The 21,127-nt window shown below is 43.7% G+C and overlaps 1 protein-coding gene across 1 annotated transcript; it reads right to left on the bottom strand.

Moving 5' to 3' along the window:
• Nucleotides 1-858: 858 nt before the first annotated feature.
• On the bottom strand, nt 859-18,568 carry CPNE1 (copine 1; the record flags this gene model as incomplete). Its single annotated transcript, XM_082007467.1, has 15 exons — nt 859-975; nt 1,796-2,032; nt 4,484-4,638; nt 5,940-5,991; nt 6,070-6,124; nt 6,777-6,910; nt 7,356-7,415; nt 7,517-7,603; nt 8,739-8,837; nt 14,492-14,581; nt 15,029-15,112; nt 16,594-16,665; nt 16,876-16,950; nt 17,726-17,905; nt 18,440-18,568. The coding sequence occupies 15 exons, from the start codon at nt 18,566-18,568 to the stop codon at nt 859-861; spliced, it is 1,626 nt and encodes a 541-aa protein (XP_081863593.1).
• Between the last annotated feature and the right edge of the window lie 2,559 nt (nt 18,569-21,127).

The following is a 21,127-nucleotide window of genomic DNA, read 5'->3' as shown; positions in this document are numbered from 1 at the left end:
TCCACAGGCAGCTACTTCTTCATTTCTTAACTTCTGTGACACAAAGAAATTACTCAAAGCATCTTTGTTTCAATGTTTTCAGTTGCTGGATTTTGAAAGTCATATTTATGTGACTCATTAATCCCACCCCCCAATTAATTAATCTGCATTAATCACCCCACAAAATAAGCAAAGCGCAGTGTTCTTAAACTGCAACAATGGCTCAAAGCAAGAGGCCATCACAGAAGCAATTTCTGCTAGTAGAAAAATGTGATTAAAACCAAAGATTGCAAAGTATGGTCACCAAAATTTAGAAATAAACCGCTACATATAAAATTATACTGGCACTTTACGAAGGCACAACAGGAACTACCTCAGGCATCCAACCAACAGACTTTGGTATCAACCAGGACAGAAGGGTCCCCATTCCCAAGGCAGCTTGGTAGAAGAAAAAAACCCTACGAACACGTGATAAGTATCATTACCGTAAACAAGACTGTAATACTTCTCCTACCAAACTCAGCACTAAAGCAGTGCTGCATGGGCAGCTCAGTGCACATGCCCATGCTGATACCAAGCAGCCCATGGGCTGTGTCAAGCAATGATGTGTGGTATGATGTGTCAGCATTGCAAGGTGGAAAACCAGCAAGGTCTATTTTCCTGTGACAAAAACTGCCAGCAGTTGTGTTTTTTCTGTATTTACATTTCTTCCGATTAGGAACAGGAAAGATCAAAGATACAAAGCACAAGCAGGTAAGAGAATTATTGTGACTGGTACAATCTCCAGGCACTGGAGCACCCACAGCGTGCAAGGGAGAGTGTGTGTGCAGACAGCTCTCTTCAGCCCAGTGATACAGGTGGCCAGGGTCAGGCTGCAATCTACATCATCTTTATTTCCAGCGGTTTCACAGGTGGCCATCCCTGCCATTTATAGTATGACACCAGCTGCTTAGGGACTTCAGCCAGAACCACCTGGGAAAGAGCTTCCCGGGGAGCCTGCCAGGAGAACAGGGAGAATAAATCAGAAATACTGCAGAGAAACTATCAGCCCAGTGACAAACTCTCTTACAGAATTCACAGTGCAGCCCCACACCTGCCACGTCTCATGTTCCATTTCAAGAGTTCCTTGCTGCAGTTTTAGAAGCACTTTTATCAGCAGTGCTCACTGGGACTGACTGGAAATCACTTGTTCCCACTCCTGCACTGCTCCCACCTCAAGCCCAGGATCACACAGCCTTTACATGGCCCTGATCTGGGTGGGAAACTGCCCCAGCCACTAGCAATTCCTCTTATTTTAGGTTTTCATCTGACTCCACTCTTCAACACAATTCACTGCGCAATGTGCACGAATGCTAGTGCCAACAGTGGAAGCAGGAAGGAGCTGGGGAATGACAGGACTGCTTTCAACATCAGGAAAGACTTATCTTAAATCACTCATGGGACTCAATATCAGAGACTGACACTATGCACACTATGAACAAGGCAGTTCCTTGCCTAAATGTTTGCATCTCAGGACAGAAAAACATCTTTACTCCTTTAACTCTGCAATAGCCAAGAGACAGTATACTAAATCAATGATACAACAAAAGCTTTTTCTTTTTCTTAAAAAGAAAAGCTGCAAGAGAGCTGTGACAAAGCACAGTTTTGAATACAGAAGCAAACATCTCAACTCTCACTGGGAACAAGCAGCTTGGACAGCACTCTGAGCATGCAGCTTGCTGCCTTGTCTAGACCCATGCTCATTCTTTAGATGTAATAACTGCATATATATATATATACTGGCACCAGGACTCTTCTGAAGTTAAAAACGACTTACATTTTTGAACTGTCGGAAAGGCACAAACTGGACAATGTCTCGTGCAGTTGCCTCTCCTGTCAGGGACTTCAGGACACCATTGTCTCCATCAAGGAACTCCATTGCTTTGAAATCAGCTTCACCAACTCCAACAATAATGATGGACATCGGCAGCTTAGAGGCATTAACAATTGCTTGCCTAGTTTGGTCTAGATCGGTGATCTCTCCATCTGTGATGATCAGCAAGATAAAATATTGCTGAAAAACATTAGAAAGCACCCAGTTAGGGAGTTCAACACCAAAGCTCACATAACTGAAGGCAAATGGAGAAATTTCTTACTCTAAGAAAGAAATCAGATGGTGCTGTGGATAAGACAAAAGCAGAACAATTAAGAAACTTCCCACTATGCATACGAAAAAGATTCCATTTTATCGTATGTATAACACCTTTCATTGTGCACTTCAGATTTCCTCTGTACTAGAAAAAAGATAGAGGCTTAAATTCAATTTCTAAAGAATAATTACATCAATTGGCAGAAAGAACTAGAGATGGGCAAAGTACCACTAAATCAACAAAGCTGCATAAAAAATTCACTGATGGATGCTGCTTCGCTCGCTGATGTCTTAAAAAGGCTAAGGTTTAATACTTAATATCCCTGGAGTGTAACTCAAAAAGCCTTCTTTTTTAGTTACCAATAATTTAAATTTAAGTATTAGAAATCTCAAAATACTGCAGTGACAAATGTCATGACACAAAGATGGTGTAGAGATAACAACAGGGGAAGAACACAAGAGCTCTTCTATAAAGAAAAACACATGGTAAAGTATTTAAAATTTAAAATAAAGAAAAGTTAAAGTTTAAAATTAAAGAAAAAAAACATGGTAAAGTGTTGTCCTGGTTTCAGCCAGGGTAGAGTTAATTTTCTTCACAGAAGCTAGCGTGAGGCTATGTTTTGGATTTGGGATGAGAAAATGTTGATACGGTACTGATGTTTTGAGTTGTTGCTAAGTGGTCAAGGACAGTCCAGCTTCTCGTGCTGGCCTGCAGCGAGCAGGCTGGGGGTGCACAGGAAGCTGGGAGGGGACACAGCTGGGACAGCTGACCCAGGCTGGCCAAAGAGATATTCCATACCATATAACGTCATGCTCAGTATATAAAGCTGGGACAAAGAAGAAGGAGGGGGTGGAGGGACGTTCGGAGTTATGGCGTCTGTCTTCCCAAGAAACCATTACGCGTGACGGAGCTCTGCTTCCCTGGAGATGGCTGAACATCTGCCTGCCCATGGGGAGTGGTGAACAAATTCCTTGTTTTGCTTTGCTTGCGTGCGCGGCTTTTGCTTTACTTATTAAACTGTCTTTATCTCAAACCATGAGTTTCCTCACTTTTACTCTTCCAATTCTCTCCCCCATGCCACCGTGGGGGAGTGAGCGAGCGGCTGCGTGGTGCGTAGTTGCTGGCTGGGGCTAAACCACGACAAGTGTTTAAAATTTCTTTCTTTTTCCAGAGGCTAAGGTTTAGTATCTGGTTCTGAAATGAGCAACCACCTGTCTCATTCCGAAATGAGCTGTTTTATAGCAGCTATCTACAGACAAAAACGAAAATAAAAAGTATGACCCACACAATGAAAATAAAAGAAACTGAATTTCCAATTCCAAAATCCAGTTAACACAAGTGTTTCTATGGTTGTACCTCATTACTGACATACTATTTAAACAGGTTTTGATCTGTTAAAAAAAAAAGGCAATGTTTAACTTATAAAGAGAAATAACAAGATTCTCCCAAGTGTTCAGAAGGCTAAAAAAATACCATCAGAAATGTAAGAAATGGATCACGCTAGACCAGGCACCTCACAGTGTGGGAAATGTATTTGACGTACACACAAACATAAGTAGAACCAAAAATACTGCCACAGCTAGACCATAAAGCAAGTATCAGAGTGTACATCAAAATTCCTTTTGATTAGTCTGTCAAAACGGAATCAGTTAAATCTATCAGGAAATATGGAGTCCTTCATCCTTAATCAAAAGGAATGAAATTTAAAGAAATGGAGTTGCATTTTAACAGCAGCTATGGCCATGCAAGCACACAAATAAGACATGCAACACAACTCTAGGGTAGCATGGAGTTGTTAAATCATTATGATAATTTATCATAATGATTTAACAGTTCTCAGACTCCTTGGTTAATCTGAGCCTCTAGATGTCCTGATTCTGCATGCCACCATGGTGGGACAGATAGTCGAGCCCTCTGATATTTTTCTTGGAGGTGGTCTTTGTGTACTTTGAGAACAAAATTGTTTGGAATAAAATATATAGGGCCCCTCCATACTTTATGCATTCCCTACAGTGATGGCGCTTGGCAAGAGAGGTCAGAGCAAGGCAACTGCTGACAAGAGTACAACTGGTCTAAAAGCCAACACAACACCTCGTATACTTCAATAGTAAGTACAATGCCAGCAAACTGTGAAAAGGAGAAACAAGTATCACTTGAGCAATGGAAACTAATGTCAATGTCTACCAAGTACAGGTTCATATCAGTATGTACCAAGAGAGTACCAACATTCTCTCTGTAGGCTGGTAGGAGAGGACCAAACTCGGTATCCTGAGGAAGGAAGACAACATCACTTTACCATTCCATCCTATCCCATCATGAACATGGAAAACAAACATCAACCCAACACAGATCCACAGGAAAGGACAGGCACTCACTGAAGCAGTTCCTTGTTGTGCTGAGTGCGCTGCAAACCTTGCCACGTGGTTTATAATAGGAGAGAAATTGGTTGGCCCATACAGTCGAATCTGAGGAAGGATCTGGCGGTAGGCATCCACTATTCCTTGGATCCCTGTAAGACAAGGAAGGCAAGCTGCCACAAGAGCCTCACAACTTCTCCAGTAATTATTTTATAAGCATTACTAAGTACTACAACAAAAGGATACTAACTCACACACAGCTGTAAACTCCTAGAGGACAAACAAGCAGCAGGATAACAGCAAATATACAAAGCACAGGGTTGAAACCAGTGGACATCTGCAGAGACAGGATTTGCAGATTTCTCCCCCATTCTACAATCTTCACATTACTCTTTGTGCCTCTAACATCACAAAGCTCACAGAAGTTGTGAGAAAAATAATCCAGTGAAGGCACGCTGATGACTACCTTTACCTTGTTCTTTCTACCTTATCATCTGATTTGTCTTATTTCATTGCTTAATAGTCTAATTAGACAACAAGATCAGAAGCTCTCTGGAACAGTAACTTTTTATTTCCCTTGCGTGAAAGTTAGACAATGATCCCTGATTCAGGATCCAAACATTTCTGTAACAGAAATAGCAATCCCTAAGGTTTTTCCTATGCAAGAAGCTTTTCTCAGATTAAACAAAACTTTTTTTAAAGTCTCACTTTAAATGGTGCATATGCTTCTGTGGACTCATCTAAATTGGCCTATTCCTGGCTTGTACCAACATAGCTTCATGTGCCACTGCTGCTTGCATTGACCACCATACAGGTTTTAGTGCGGTAACTCTCAAAAACTATTGCACAGGGACACTTAAAGGGCAAAGACACAGATCCCAGTGAGGTAGACAATGCTGAAAAGACCAAGGAAATGCTTGAATTTTAACACCGAATCTCAGATTCCATTTTTTGTTGGCCTTAGACCAGAGAGAAAAACTGAACTGACTTAAAAATGCTTGTTCAAGAACAGTTCTGTGTCACTTCATGCTGAGCGAGTTCTTAGCCCTAGAAGGTCATAATCCATCTTAGAGAGCAGCCATTAAAAACAGATGAAACAACCTCCACTAAATAAGATGGCTATAAAGAAAATAAGCTTTTAAGATAACCCTTTAAAAGGTAACATTCAAACATATACACATTGCCAAGTCTGAATCCACTGCCATCTATAACATAGCAGAAGTAACCAAGTTGCAGCAACAAAAATTTCAGCACAGACTAACAACATTAAATCTAGACCTCTTTACTGAAGCTTACATAGACCACACAGAAGTCTGCATCAACACACATCCACTCTTGTCAGCATCCAGGTGAGAGTAAATTTAGTTTGCTACATGTCTTGGTACTGCATCTGTTTTTCACCAGTTATGGGAGAAATATAACACTTCAAACATCTGTCCCTCTCAGTGAAATATTGATAAAGAGGTGTCCTCACCTTGACAATATGGGTTGCTGGGGTTGAAGTTCAAAGCAAACTCATGAGATACCTAGGAAAGCAGACAATACAAACAGTTAGGGAATGCAGACATGGACAGAGCAACTGCCTAGCGCTGTGAAGGCCCTACCTGCCAGCTAGGAGGAACCTGAGCTCCAAACCCAAATGCAGGAAACAGCTTGTCCCTGGAGAGAAAGGGCAACAACAAGAAATGAAAAGGAGCAATTCTTTGATAACCCACTATTCTGTTTTATTCCCAGAAAGCAGGTGGAGATCAAGGTTCAATTCCTGCCACAAGGAATGGGTACAACACCTAGCTCCCCACGGCCAGCCACCAGTTACCTAAGGTTTGCAGACTTGGGCTTGACAGTTTCAGAATTTCCTTCAGTGCAGCAACCCCAGGACTCTCAGGAGATTTCGAAGTAGCAAGCAAAAAGCCAACCCAACCACAGTCACGCTAAAGGACAGCACTGACAAACACGTTCCCATTGAATCAACAGGGCATTCATGTTTGAAATGCACCATCAGCAACAAGGGATTAGTGACCGGCTAAATCAGCATTACAGAGTAACCCAGGGCCATAAAAGCACAGACCTAGAGGTACAAATCAAGCAAATACACCAAATTACAAAGGGCTCTTGTAATTACACTGCCCTCCCTAGCAGTGACAGAACCAGGAGGAAGCAGTAGAGGCTCCTGAAGGGATCTCCCAAGTAAAGGTAGCACCTCAGTCATTCAAAGGTTACAGCTCTGGAACAAGCTATCAGTTTTGACCACTGACACCCGCTGTGACATATTTTTGATATGGTGGCTACATCAGTTAAGATCATTACATACGTGTCATAATCCTGGACTACACTTCCCACACTCCAGATGGCAATCAGGTACTCATTTATCCCATCTGGACTGATGTAGTGAAGAGAATCTGGTGACTTGGGATCTCCATTGGAACCAGTGAAGTCTATACCCACCTAATCAGGCAAGATGATGACAGCAAGTCACTGATGCATCACAATAGCAAATGGGTAGAACTAATCACACCCAGAAACAGAGAGTTAGACTAGGCCCACATAGCTCCCTTGCTCACAGGCATACAGACAGCCCTATACAGGGACAGGCAAACAAGTGTGCGTACGTTTTCCCACTAGGGTACATGCATATTTAAGAAGTAGTAATCCTTTCCACTGATAGCCTGAACAGATTTCTCGAAATAAGTTTAAAGAAATCCTAGTTCCATTAAAGTTGCTACTTGATCACAGTAAGTAAAGATATAATGTAATTTGTTTTTTGCAGTCTTCATCACTGCAAATTCACACTGCATTTGCAGTCATTCACACTGCAAACAAAAGTATTAATCACAACTTCATTGCTCTTGTCCCGTCATCTACCAAGATGTGCAGTGGGGAAACAACTCACTGTAAAGTTAATCTGGCAGCCTCCCATGATGTAGTCCAGAAACGAATATTCTGTCTCAATCTAGAGGAACAGACAGACAGTGTTACACCTCCTCCCCATAAGAACAGATTTAATTATGATGAGAAAATTGAAAAGCCAAAAACCAACAAAAACCTTCCTACCTTGCAGGATTTTATCTTAATAATGCCAGAGTTTTTGTAGCTCTTTTTCTTTTGTTTTTTCTCAGGATGAATGCATTCAAATTCCACCTACAGAAAAGCAAGCATGTACAAAGTTAGTTCCAAAACATCTGCATTTACAGCAGGGCAAGTTATTGAAACAGAATGGTGTCAGACATCACACAATTTCAGAGTTACTCAAATGTCTGGCAAGATTCTGAAACTGAATTTTGAAAAGGTTTGCAACTACTTTGGCTGCTATCTGGCAAGTTAAATGGGATGCTTTTGCTATCAGCATTGGGCAAAACACAAGGAAAGACCTCAGAAAAGTCTCCCCCCTCAACAACATAACTGTTATTCTGTATGCAATCATGGAATAGTGTCATTGTATTGGAGGGAAAAAAGTCAATCACAAATATGAGTATTTTTCTTAGCATAATCAGGTTCTTTTTCGGTTAAGAGAAGGGAATGCACTCAAACAGAAGACAAGGAGGCAAAATCTCAGGGTGGGGGAGGCCAAAAAAAGCCTAGGTCGCAGGTTCCCAATGGCAGAGTTTCACTGCTTTGTTTCACTCACATTAGTTCTGATTTCATACAGGCTAGGAAAACGGGCAAGAATCTTCCACCATCTTTAGGATTACAGCCACGGAAATCAAATTGGCTGGCAACTGGAAGCAGTCCTAGGCTACGTCCTGTGCACAGATTCATCTGTCTGAATTCAGATGAGACATCTCCATGAGAATGAGAGTTCAGGTTTTCACTGCAGACAGCGAGAAACCAGCACCACCAGCAAATGATTCAACTTATTCTAAACTGAACACCCAAGACAAGGTAAGAAGAGTGCCCCTTGGAAGTACTGCTTCTCTCCATTAGCTAGAAAGGTGACCACAATGCTCGTGAGTGTGACCAGCTCAAGCACAAATGTTATCTGAGACAAGCCCTACCTCTGGATTTGTCTGTTAAACCATGAACAAGCCCCAGCAGACAACAGGCTCAAGAACGTCTTTAGGAATAGGAGTGGTAACAGTACCCAAGGAAAACAGCAATATAATTCCCACACCAGGTTTTATTCTTCCCAGATGTCGGCTTAGTAATACAAAGATACAGACAGAAAAATTCACTTTTGGAGGCAACAACTAAAAATATATCCCTGAGGTCAATATTGAAAAGGGTTTGTGAAAGACTGAATTATGGACTAAGTTAGTAGGGGATTGAGAAAGCTCACCAGAGAGCCGTCACCTGCTTTCTGCAGCTGAGTCAAGTTAGTTTCAAAAGTGCCTATCAAGTCATGCGACCCATCGCTGTCATGATCTGCACACTGTACCTGAAAGGGAAGACAGAGCAAGCAATGGGCAAGCGTACTGCATTAGGGAGAACAGCAGCTGCTCACCACGTGTTCTCCTCCTTCCAACAGCTTTGCAGCGATGCTAGTGAACATCTGAACTAGTGGTGTCATCCGTATCACTAACTGAAATCTGATAGGAAGAGAGACACCTAGAGTTAATCTCAGAAAAAGGAAGATGTTCAACTGCTCACCCATTTAAGTACACACAGTGAAAGTTTTAATTAAAAGCTTTCCCCAGTTTAAACACAAGAGATTAAAAAAAAAAAACCCAAACAAACAACAAAACTACAAAAACCCACAACATTTCATAGCCCAGGTGTATAAATGCGAGATCATTCAGGACAATATATGCAACTAGGGTAATGGGAAGAAGCAATTAAAAGTTTGTTATCTAAACACTTTCTGAATATACTCTTTTTTTTTCTGCCCAGCAAATAGCATCAATTTACAAAGAAACTGCAATCTCTACAGAGTACTGTCTGTCTTTTTCTGCATCTTATACCAATCAAATTCTAAATACTTAATTAATAACCAGTCATGTTTAAATCAGCGTGAAAACTTCAGAACTAGATAATGCAAAAGAGCAACACATTTAAAAATGAAAATATGCTATTAACTATGGCTTCGAGCAAACACAGTAAGATGTATACTGTCAATAGCTTCCCACAAAATCAACCACGAGGAGCATTTACAACATGTACAATACACACACTTGCAGACACAAGTAACTCTAGAAGCAGTCAATCAAACAGTTTGTGAACAGTTGCTTCCTCCCCTGTTGAAGTTCACATGCTACACAGATTCAAAAGCTCTCTCTTTCCAAGATATGCCTTTAGTAAATCAAGAAACTGATGTTACTCCAGTATAAACCAAAGTGACAGCTTTCTCCTCAGGACAAAGGGACAAGATGAACCCATGGGTAACACCTTGATAAGGATGTCAAATTCAATGGCTAGCTATCTGAATTTGAGATAGGGTTCTTTTAGGACTGCTTTGATTCATTACAGATATTCCACTTGTATGAGTGGGAAACCTGCACAAAAAGCCAGGTGAATTATGGCCTAATCTAGCTACCTAAATGGGAAGCACCATGTCATCCTTCAGTCTCTTAATGGGAAAAGAAGATCACATCAGAGACTGTGCTCCCCTTCTCCCCCCTTTATCCATCCCAACCCACCACCTCTCCACTACTCGCTTCTGCACACTCCACCATGAAGCAACCTTCATCCTCCTGCCTGAACTCCACTCCACCTCTCTCAACTATTCTGACATTGCTTATCACCCAAGCGCAACAGGATTACACCAGGGAGGCCAACGAAGGAGGCTCTCATGCAGAAGCCAGGGTGCAGACTGCCAGTGCAAGGTCTCCTTCGTGCTAATATAGCCAGGGAGCTGCAGAGAATTCAGCAGCTGCTGCATTCACACACCGCCTCTCCCCTCCTGCCTGCTCCCGCTCCCCCTCTCAGCCACGCCAATAAAATTGTATTTAGGACCCTTTTTATTATTAGTTCTCAGTATGATACAGTTTAAAACAAACTTTTTGCAAGGGTTTTCTAAAACTGGCCAAGATTCACTGCATGCAGCCCAAAGTGTGGCGCTGGTGCAAACAAAATCCTGCTAGCAATACTGCAGGACATCATATATAGTTATTTGCAGATGAATTGTTTCTTCACAAATGAACCACCCAGTATTCATTATAAGCCTTAGAATACAGTCAGTAGGTAAAAGGCCCCTTTCATCTACAGGAGGAACTTCACAGAAAATGGATTTGCCTTTATGTATATGCCATCAAAGATGTGGGCTGGCAGCTTTAGTCCCAATACCAATACCCACAAACTCACATTTGCTATTTCCATTTAAATAACCATGGGGGAAAGCCCTGCTTTCATATGCCCTTATTTTTAACAAAACTGCCAAGAAGATTGGGCTGTGTCACCAATCTGAGCTGTTCTTAACACAGAACAAGGAGAACATCACTCTGCAACACAATGAAGAAAGAATTACCGAAATATTAGGTAGTATCCTTGATTTGATAAAAAGATTTATGTTCGCACACATATTCAGTACATAATCCTCAAACATAGCTGGCAAAACTGGTATTTAGGGGACGCATCAAAATGGCTGTTTCCACTGTGTTGAAGTACAAGGAGCTCTCCACTGACAACTGTTATTTGATGTGTAATTGTTCCTATGTAAATTTTTTGAAGCCTCAAACAAGAGGTTCAGAGCAGCAAATACCAGCTGAAAAATGAAACACCAGTGCAATATTATATTCTTTAGTGCTGCTAAGTGAAACTCCTGCCTGTCAGCCTGGATTTCCCTTTCTGACTGACTTCCCTAACCTGTTAAGTACAAGAACAGCATAATCCTTTTTCACAATAGATATTTTCTTAATAGATTATTTGCATATGCATCAAGAATTTTGGCTGAAATGAAATAACAGCAAAAATCTATCCTTTTTAAGCAGCAGGTCATTCCAACGTGAATTCCAAGGCACAGAAAGCTTCTGGAAAACAAACAAACAAACACCAAAACAAAACAAAACCCCAAAACAAGCCAAACAAAAAAACCAAGCAAAACAAAACCAAAACCACAAATCTTTCTGGATTACAGCAGATACAGCCTCATGTAATAGAATGTGTAAACCGTGCCACCTCAGTGGCAGTGTTGACAAATGACAGTATGCATCTCCTTGCCATCTACTTTCCACGTTTGCTGCACAATTTTGGACCAAGAGGACTTCTTTCTGACCTAAGACTGTTGATTCCCCAACAAAAAAAGCTCGCAAACACCACTTAGAACATTGCCACATATCAATGAGCCCAGCACATCTGAACATCTATTTCCAAGTTAATAATCTCAGTAATTCTTTGGACGTGCCATACTGCATAAATAAAAACATTAGCATGCACGCTTTTTGCTGAACCTTTCAGATCAAACTTCCACAAAATCACAGAATCATTAAGGTTGGGAAAGACCTTTAAGATCATCAAGTCCAACCATCAACCCAACACCACCAAGCCCACTAAACCATGTACTGAAGTGCCACATCTACATGTTTTTTGAACACTTCCAGTGATGGTGACTCCACCGCCTCCCTGGGCAGTCTCTTCCAATGCTTGACCACTCTCTTGGTGAAGAAATTTTTCCTAATATCTTGTCTAAACCTCACCTGGCGCAACTTGAGTCCACTTCCTCTTGTCCTATTGCTAGTTACTTGGGAGAAGAGACCAACACCCACCTCGCCATAACCCCCTTTCAGGTAGTTGTAGCGAGCGATAAGGTCTCCCCTCAGCCTCCTCTTCTCCAGACTGAACAACCCCAGTTCCCTCAGCCAACTCCTCATCAGACTTGTTCTCCAGACCCCTCACCAGCTTCGTTGCCCTTCTCTGGACATGCTCCAGCAGCTCAATGTCCTTCTTGTAGTGAGGGGCCCAAAACTGAACACAATGTTCGAGGTGTGGCCTCTCCACTGCCAAGTACAAGGGCACAATCACTTCCCTACTCCTGCTGGCCACACTATTGCTGATACAAGCCAGGATGCTGTTGGCCTTCTTGGCCAGCTGGGCACACTGCCGGCTCATGTTCAGCCGGCTGTCAACCAGCACTCCCAGGTCCTTTTCTGCCGAGCAGCTCTCCAGCCACTCCTCCCCAAGCCTGTAGCGTTGCATGGGGTTACTGTGACCAAAATGCAGGACCCAGCACTTGGCCTTGTTAAACCTCATACAACTGACCCTGGCCCATCGATCCAGCCTGTCCAGATCCCTCTGCAGAGCCTTCCCACCCTCCAGCAGATCAACACTCTCACCCAACTTGGTGTCGTTTGCAAACTTACTGAGGGAGCACTCAATCCCCTCATCCAAATCAGTGAGAAAGATATTAAACAAGACCAACCCCAAAACTGAGCCCTGGGAACACCGCTTGTGACCAGATGCCAACTGGATTTAACGCCATTCACTACTACTCTCTGGGCTCGGCCATCCAGCCAGTTCTTTACGCAGCGAAGAGTAAACCTGTCTAAGCCACGAGCCGCCAGTTTCTCCAGGAGAATGCTGTGGAGACACTGTCAAAGGCTTTACTAAAGTCCAGGTAGACAACATCCACAGCCTTTCCCTCATCCACTAGGCGGGTCGCCTGGTCATAGAGGGAGATCAGGTTGGTCAAGCAGGACCTGCCTTTCATGAACCCATGCTGGCTGGGCCTTATCCCTTGGTTGTCCTGCACATGCCCTCTGAGCACCCTCAAGATGAACCGCTCCATAATCTTCCCCAGTACCAACGTCAGGCTGACAGGTCTTTAGTTCCCAGGATCCTCCTTCCAGCCCTTGTAGATACCTCCCCTGTTAACCAGGACTGCTGATAAATGATAGTGAGTGGCTTGGCAAGCTCCTCTGCCAGCTCTCTCAGTACTCTTGGGTGGATCCCATCAGGCCCCATAGACTTGTGGGTGTCCAGGTGGCATAGCAGGTCGTTCACTGCTTCCGCCTAGATTATGAGGGGGGTTATTTTGCTCTCCACTCCTGTCTTCCAGCTCAGGGAGCTGAACACCCTGCGGATACCTGGTCTGGCTATTAAAGACTGAGGCAAAGGCGGCATTAAGTACCTCAGCCTTTTCCTCATCCTTGGTGACAATGTTCCCCTCTGCACCCAGTAAGGGATGGAGATTGTCCTTGGCTTTCTTCTTGTTGTTAATATATTTGTAAAAACATTTTTTGTTATCCCTTACAACCATGGCCAGATTGAGATCTAGCTAGGTTTTTGCCTTTCTAAATTTTCTCTCTTCCAGCATGAGATTTCTTCACAGACAGGATGAGGGAGGAAAATTCTGCAAATGGCAAGTGTTTAGGAGTTGGATAAGCAGAGAGAGAATATATTCATATAGAACTATCTACGGATTTAAATGCCTTTACATTATCAATGCATTGCTTATGGCAGAAATTAACAAATTAATTTGCTATCAGATTTCTTTTGTAGAAACTTATTAAAAGATGGAGTTGTTCTGCTACCACCTCCATAAGGCAGGACTAGAGAGAATTAGTCATCATATACAAGACCACAAAGAACTGCAGTTCTGACTCAAAACCAAATTTCTAGTTGGAACAGATTGAAAAACAGTTGGGATAAGCCTGCCAGTCTCAGGAATGGATGAATCTGACAGATTCAGTACAGTTCTCTCTAAGTCAGCATCTTAAGGCACTCAAGCTTGTCCAACATAGATGAGCTTCTCAGTTAATTTAGAAACAGTGCTAGAAACTCACCCCTCCCCCCAAAAAACCCCAAAAAACCCCACAGAACAAAACCAACCAAACAAAACAAAACAAACAAAAAACAACCACCAAAACCCAACCGGAAACCCTGGACAGAATAGTGAAAAAAATCAGTTATAATTCTTCTTACAACTAACCATTAGAAAGTGTGCCGCTTCTGCATTTCCTGACTTCTCAATTTGACAACTCATGATGTTTTAATACAGACTTCATACTTAATAGACATATAATCACTTGTCTGCCACACTGCTATTCTAGAAAGGCAATCTAAAAATTTAAATATGACTAGACAACCTGATAACTCAGAGTTAACATCACTGGAGTTTGGATTACTTATAACAACAAAAAGAATTTCTGAAGGCTGTACCTTGATAGGTTTATTAAAATCTCCACCACAGAACGTCTGCAAGGGAACACTGAACTTCCTCCAGCAGGGATTTAAGTTGTTCTTAATCACCTTAAAAAAAATTACAGTACATCATGTGAGGGATGCAGTGTGCAAGTCCCTAAGAAACATAACATGAGGGTTCTGCACAGCTATCTAAGAACAGCCTCAGTCAGTTCAACCCTGTCATACATGGATGGCCAAGCAAAAGCTCTGTAAGTCATAAAAGCTTGAAGTTTAGGCTAAAGCTAAACTTTAAAGCCAAGCCAACCTAACAGTTCATCACCACTGAAAGGGAGGAGAGTCTGCCACTTGGTGCATGCTTGGACTCTTCCCCAAGCCAGCTTCATCCAGTCACCAGGCAGCAAATAAACAATTTTCTAACAGGTCAGTAAGCAGAATCCCTTTTTTAGGATACAAGACAACTTTCATTGCCAAACTGGTGCAAAGCATGACCAGGAGTAGGTAGGAGTAAGCTGTCTGATCAACTCACTAAAAACATCAGCATAGAAATAGTACCTCTGATCTGTACACCAGCTGCCATGTTCCAGCATCACTCTGCTTGTAAACCTCCAAAAATGGATCCGATTTACCTAAGAAATCCTGCAAACAAAAACCCAACAGAAGTAATCAGCTTCCTATATTTTACTCAGATGACAGAAGAGTTGGCTATCCATATACAATACTTCAAACAAAGCACAAAGTCAAACAAACAATACATTTGTTTTCTTCTATTTTATTTTACTTTTCTCTTCTAAACTGCTGCACTTTCTAAGTCATCAGAATTTATCAGCTCCAATTCCAAGACTGCCTCCGCAGACCATTTTTGTTACTGTAAGTCACACCATTTTGCTGACTGAGCAGTGAGGCCACTAAATCTCTGGATTGGTCTTTGTCTTAAAATAACATCAAGGGAGCATACCTAAATTACCACCTTTTCTTCTTAATAACATGGCAGAAATCTCAGTTCACAGCTACAATATTCATCAGAGATAGTGATGTAATTGAACTGTATTAATATAGAGACTATTCCAAAGCCGAAATAAACCCCCTAAACCTGTAAGTTGAGTTTCTGGTTTGATATTATGGTTTTCAACATGAAATTACAGAATCATACAATAGTTTGGGTTGGAAGGGACCTTTAAAGGTCACCTAGTCCAACCCCCTGCAACAAGCAGGCACATCTTCAACTAGGATGATCAGAGCCCTGTCCAAGCTGACCTGGAATGTTTCCAGGGATGGGGCATCCACCACCTCTCTGGGCAACCTGTGCCTGTGCTTCACCACCCTCACTGTCAAAAATTTCTTCCTTAGATCTAGTCTCAACCCACCCTCTGTTGGTTTAAAACCATTACCCCTTGTCCTCCTGCAACAGGCCCTGCTAAAAAGTCTCTCCCCATCTTTCTTCTAAGCCCCCTTTAAGCCCAGAAAGGCTGCAATAAGGTCTCCCCGGAGCCTTCTCTTCTCCAGGCTGAGCAACTCCAACTCTCTCAGCCTGTTCTCACAGCAGAGCTGTTCCATTCCTTCAGTCATCTTTGTGGCCTCCTCTGGCCCCACTCCAACAGGTCCATGTCTCTTCTGTGCTGAGGGCTCCAGAGCTAGACGCAGAACAGCAGGGAGGTCTCACCAGAGCAGAGCAGAGGGGCAGAATCCCCTCCCTCACCCTGCTGGCCACGCTGCTTTGGGTGCAGCCCAGTATACAGTTGGCCTTCTGGGCTGTGAGCACACATTGTCAGCTCATGTCCAGCTTTTCATCCACCAGTACTCCAAGTCCTTCTGGGCAGGGCTGCTCTCCATCCCTTCATCCCCCAGCCTGTACTGATACCAGGGTGGCCCTGACCCAGGTGCAGAACCCTGCACGTGGCCTTGCTGAACCTCATGAGGTTTGCACTTCTGTCCAGGGGCTTTCTGTCTCCAGTTTACTTCACCGTAAGTAACAAAACACAGTAAGCCTTTTTTCATATATAGATTACCTAGCTTAGTTAGCTTAGTTGAATGCCTGCAAATACAGAGAGATTCCTGGCCAAAAGGCACTAACTGGAAGTATTGCAGAAATATGCATTATAATTTTAAAAAATCAGTACCTTTTTGTCCAAGTTTCGGGCTCCAATTTCCAAGTACACAACCCTGGCATCTTTAATCTCCTCTGCTGAAATCTGTGCCACAGAAATTTAAAAAAAAATTAAACAAGAAACACCACACATTTTTGCTCATACTTGTCCATGAAATAAAGTGTAGCTACAAGTATCTATCTTTCCTGTATATGTGTAGCATTTGAAGATATATATAACCAGAAATGTTACTTTGTCCCAGACAACATATGAAAGAATGAGAAACCATTTTTTCCACACAAAAGCCTTATTTACCGTAATCGTGCCCTTTCCTGCTGGTTTTCCCTGCTTCAGTTCCAGCGGTCGGGTGAACACCGAGCTGGACACAACCTAAGGTTAAAAGATAAATAATATAAATACCAAGTTAGACAAAGAGCAAAGAATTACTCTTTTGGAGCAAAATTTTCAAACTCTCCAAAAAGACCTAAAAGGACTTAAATGTATTTCCAACAGCAAAAGCCATCAGAGTTTGTGCTCCTGAATGGCTGAACAGTCTAAAAATTATCTTCCCTCACTATCCACAAAACAGTACCCACTAACATGCCTCCAAACTTAACTTTAGTCTCCTGTTTTTGCTACCCCGTAGACACAGGAGGCATGTTCATCACAAGTAGCCAAAAAGCTATTAAAAATCAGAAAAGACGACTTAATTGATCAAGTCTTTCTTTAATAACATGAACCCCACTTTTCTTCTCCTACCTAGCTATATAAAACCCGCCTCAGGAAATTAATACAGAATCTCAAGTAGCCTTATTTTCCCAAATTTACTGCCTGATGATCACTTTGTGCAAAGGAAACTCCATTAGAGCTCTCCAAGCACCATGTCTTTCTTACTCCCAAACTGCCTTTAGTGTTACAAGCACCTCCTAAGTAAAGCAATTGAGTGCAAACCATGTTTATTTCTAAACTTCACCTTGTGATTGAAACAACGATTTTTCTATGTTCAATAGCAATGCAAACTAACCTGTTCAGCAAGATGTGTTCAAATTTGAGTGTGTCAAATTTGAATGAAGCCTTCGATAAAGCAGTCTTTCACCCCATTTTTCTTAAAAAAACCCAAGCTTGCTGTTACTTTTTAGATCACTTAACACGCCTCTATGCTTACCTGTCCCAGTGTGCATTCGATCCCTCCAATATAGTCATCATCATTTAAATCAAAGGACTTGTTATCGATATCATACATGTCAAATTTCAGCTTCTGCACTTTCTCGAAGTAGTAATCCACAACCAGTTTCTTGCAGAATTCAGGGTTTTGGCAGTTCTTGATCCTTTCCGTGCGATCCAGCTGCACAAACATGGACGCAAAGCTGTTGATGATGAGTAGCAACCATACTTTCTCCCACACAGCTCTTTACCTGCACCCTTAGGCCTCTGTGCTGGTCGAACACAGGCACCACCCGGGCTATGCACCCTCGACCGTGCTTTGTGCTCGGCGATGAACCAGGCCACTGCCGCAGGGCTGACCAACGGCTCACCAAGAAAGGAAATTGCACCATGTAATAAATGTTACTGTATGTGAAAATTCTGAAAATTACAGGGGAAGAAGACTGGTGACACACTGTATTCTGGACTGTGTGCTCTGGGGTAAAGAAAAGAGGACAAGCTATATCGTAACAGGCAAACAAATGTCCCGACGCAACTCTAAGCAAACGTATGAGCAATTCATTAAACCAATGAGCGTTAAAACTCCAAACAGAGTTTGGGCGTGGACATCGGGGACTGCTCACTGAATGCAAATCTGAATTAAACGTATCACCCGTTAGGAAAACCCAGCGCGTTCACACCCGACGGCAAAGCAGGGGCTGGCCGCCGCCCTTACCTCAGCCCACTGGCCGCCGCCCACGTCCTGGAGCAAGACGCAGAGGGGATCCGACCTGGAGCCCAGGTCGCGGTCGAGGAGGCTCCGGCAGGACACCGACAGCTCCACCCTGGACACGCACCCAGCCATCTGCGGGCAGAGCACAGAGGGTCAGGCCGCCAGCCCGGCCGCACCGCCCCCCAGGTACTCCCGGCGGCGCGCGCGGCCGGGGGGGGAGGGGGGCGGGGCTCCGCGGGACGCAGAGAGGCGGCAGCGGCGGGAGCGCGGCCCCGCGGCGGGAGGCCCGGCGCCCCCCTCCCCCGGTCCGCTCACCAGCCCCAGCAGGAAGGAGGAGCGCGGCTACCGCGCGGCCGGGCACCGACCACTGCCCGCCGCCGCGCCCCGCCGCCTTTCATTCATGTACTTTTACCAGGCTCTGCCCGCAGCTCCCGGCGGCTCCGGATCCCTAACGGACGGGCTGGCGGGAGGCAGGCGCCGGGGCAAAGAGCTCTTCCCTCCACCTCAGCGCGCGCTTCGCCCTACCGCCCTGCGCTCCCCGAGGCTGGCATTCCAGCAGCTCTCGCACGCTGCCGCTGCCTGAGGGCAGCCGGTGATTACACAACGTCCGAGAGCTCCAGGCGTGCCCGCGGGCGCTCGCGCTGCACGGGCAGCCCTGGCTCTCGGCCGCTGCAGGCCGCGCCGTGGTCGCCGCCCGAAACCGAAGAGGCTGAAGTTTGCCCAACGCGGCGAAAGCGCCCCCGCGCCTGCAAGCCCTCCCTTCACTCCGAACATGCTCGGCCACGGGAGCTACGGGGCCCCATTTCTTTGCGGTGCTGCCTTCAGAAAAAAAGAAACCTGTAACGTCATCTTGTAACAAGGGCTAACTAAATTTTATTACATGTCAAACTGCAGACACTTCTGTTCAAGAAACAGCTATAATTCTCAAAACTAATTTAGAAGATAAGCCTTCAAGCATCAAAACGTTCAAGAGAGTGGACCACTTGAGAGCTCTAAGAAGTGCTTTAAACATGAATATTTCATGGAGAAGCTCCTTCAGAGTTTGGAAAATAAGGAAATCACTGTTTGCTCCTTCTAGTATCCAAGAATCCACAGGGCTTCCTCATACTCGCAGGGTGCAAATATTTATCTCAATGAAGAAATGAGCTTTTATTAGACAATATTTGATCCCTTAGACCTCCCAGTCTGCAATCAGCCCTAGACAGATGTTAACAATGTCACTTAATATGCTATTGCATGGCACTTGGATGCTCCAGTGATGGTGGCAGGACAAAACTGGTGCTCAGTACGGATTAGGAAAGCTTTAGGCAAAGAGGATCATAGTTCAGCTTTCCACTAACGTCATCGTCGTCATCATCTGCTTTAAGGCCAGCATTTTCAAAGAGGATAGTTTGAAGTAGTCTGGTCAACTGTTCAAACTACTTGTTAGAACCATCCATCTTCCACTTCAGTTGCCTTCAACCCCAAATAGGATTCACAGAAGAAACCGTGGCCTTTAATAAGTACTTTCCTTCCAAAAATCACAAGTCACATGTATCAGGTCTTTTCTTTACCAACACGTACCATTCCACCAGACCAGCTTACATCTCATACTGTCTCACATCTGCGCAGACCACAGTTCTACAGACAACTGTACACATTTGTATGGCACCAGCTGTTTGACAACAAGGAAGATCAGGACAGCCAGCCTTGGCTCCTGTGCCAATGTTTCTTGTCTATTTTCCTCTACTGCAACAGAGATTTCTGTACCAACAGGAGACAGAGCCAGGAGCCACCTTTCCTCCCCACAAGAGCACAAGGATCAGGACTAAAGTCAACCTCAAAGAAATAGCTCCCTGTAAGCTTTAGCATCCCCAAACAGCAGCAGTCGCTTTCTGGGAGGAAACCATTACTACAAGTCTCAAGGTACGTATTTATTCCATGTTACAAACACACCGCTAAAGAAAAGTTAGAAGTTTCAGATGGGAACTGATAAACCACGCAATGAAGCCAGGAGGTGAAGTGACGCCAAGTCCTCAACCCAACCACCTCCCATCTGCTATCTGAATCACTTCTCCAGATCAGTGGCAATGAAATTATGAAAATACTCCACTGTTCAAGGATTTATCTTTCAATACACTAATACCCAGTGGCATAGGATTCCCCTTGAAATACAGCCCAGATGTTCTGCTGAAGCCCTGAAAGTTACAAACCCCAAGGGATCCTTTCCCACTACATCCTCCTGCTCCATCGGAAACTGCAGAGCACTGGCTGATGCACATGACAACCAGGATGCAACAGAGTACAGCCAGGCCTGTTGTTCAGAGCAGCTGAGCAGGAACTGGCTGGCTGTACACCCTCCTCACCAACTCAGGGGTATAACAAGAAAGTGGGTTTAACAACTATAGGCAGAACCGTTATGGAAAGCAGGATAGCTCCTCAGCCAGCAATTGCTTACATATATTGCTGCCTACAGACATCCTTGAAGAGCCTACATGAAGTTTTTTTCACTTCACAGCTTTCCAAATACATTGTATGGTGTTCTCTAGTTTCAATCCATTCCTTGAGTAACAGCAACAGAAAATCCTGATTATAGACTAGTCTGGGTATCTCAGCCGCAAGAGTAAGGAGTAGGTGGTCTGTTAAAGACACAACATTCATTTCAGTCAAGCCTGAAGATCTGCTTAAACCTCTAGGTAAGCACCTTCACCC

The sequence above is a fragment of the Phaethon aethereus genome (assembly GCF_964289735.1).
Source record: "Phaethon aethereus genome assembly, chromosome: 16".
In the NCBI taxonomy this organism is placed as follows: Eukaryota; Metazoa; Chordata; class Aves; order Phaethontiformes; family Phaethontidae; genus Phaethon; species Phaethon aethereus.
The sequence above is the reverse complement of the archived record's forward strand: the minus strand, read 5'-3'. Positions and strand labels throughout refer to the sequence as shown.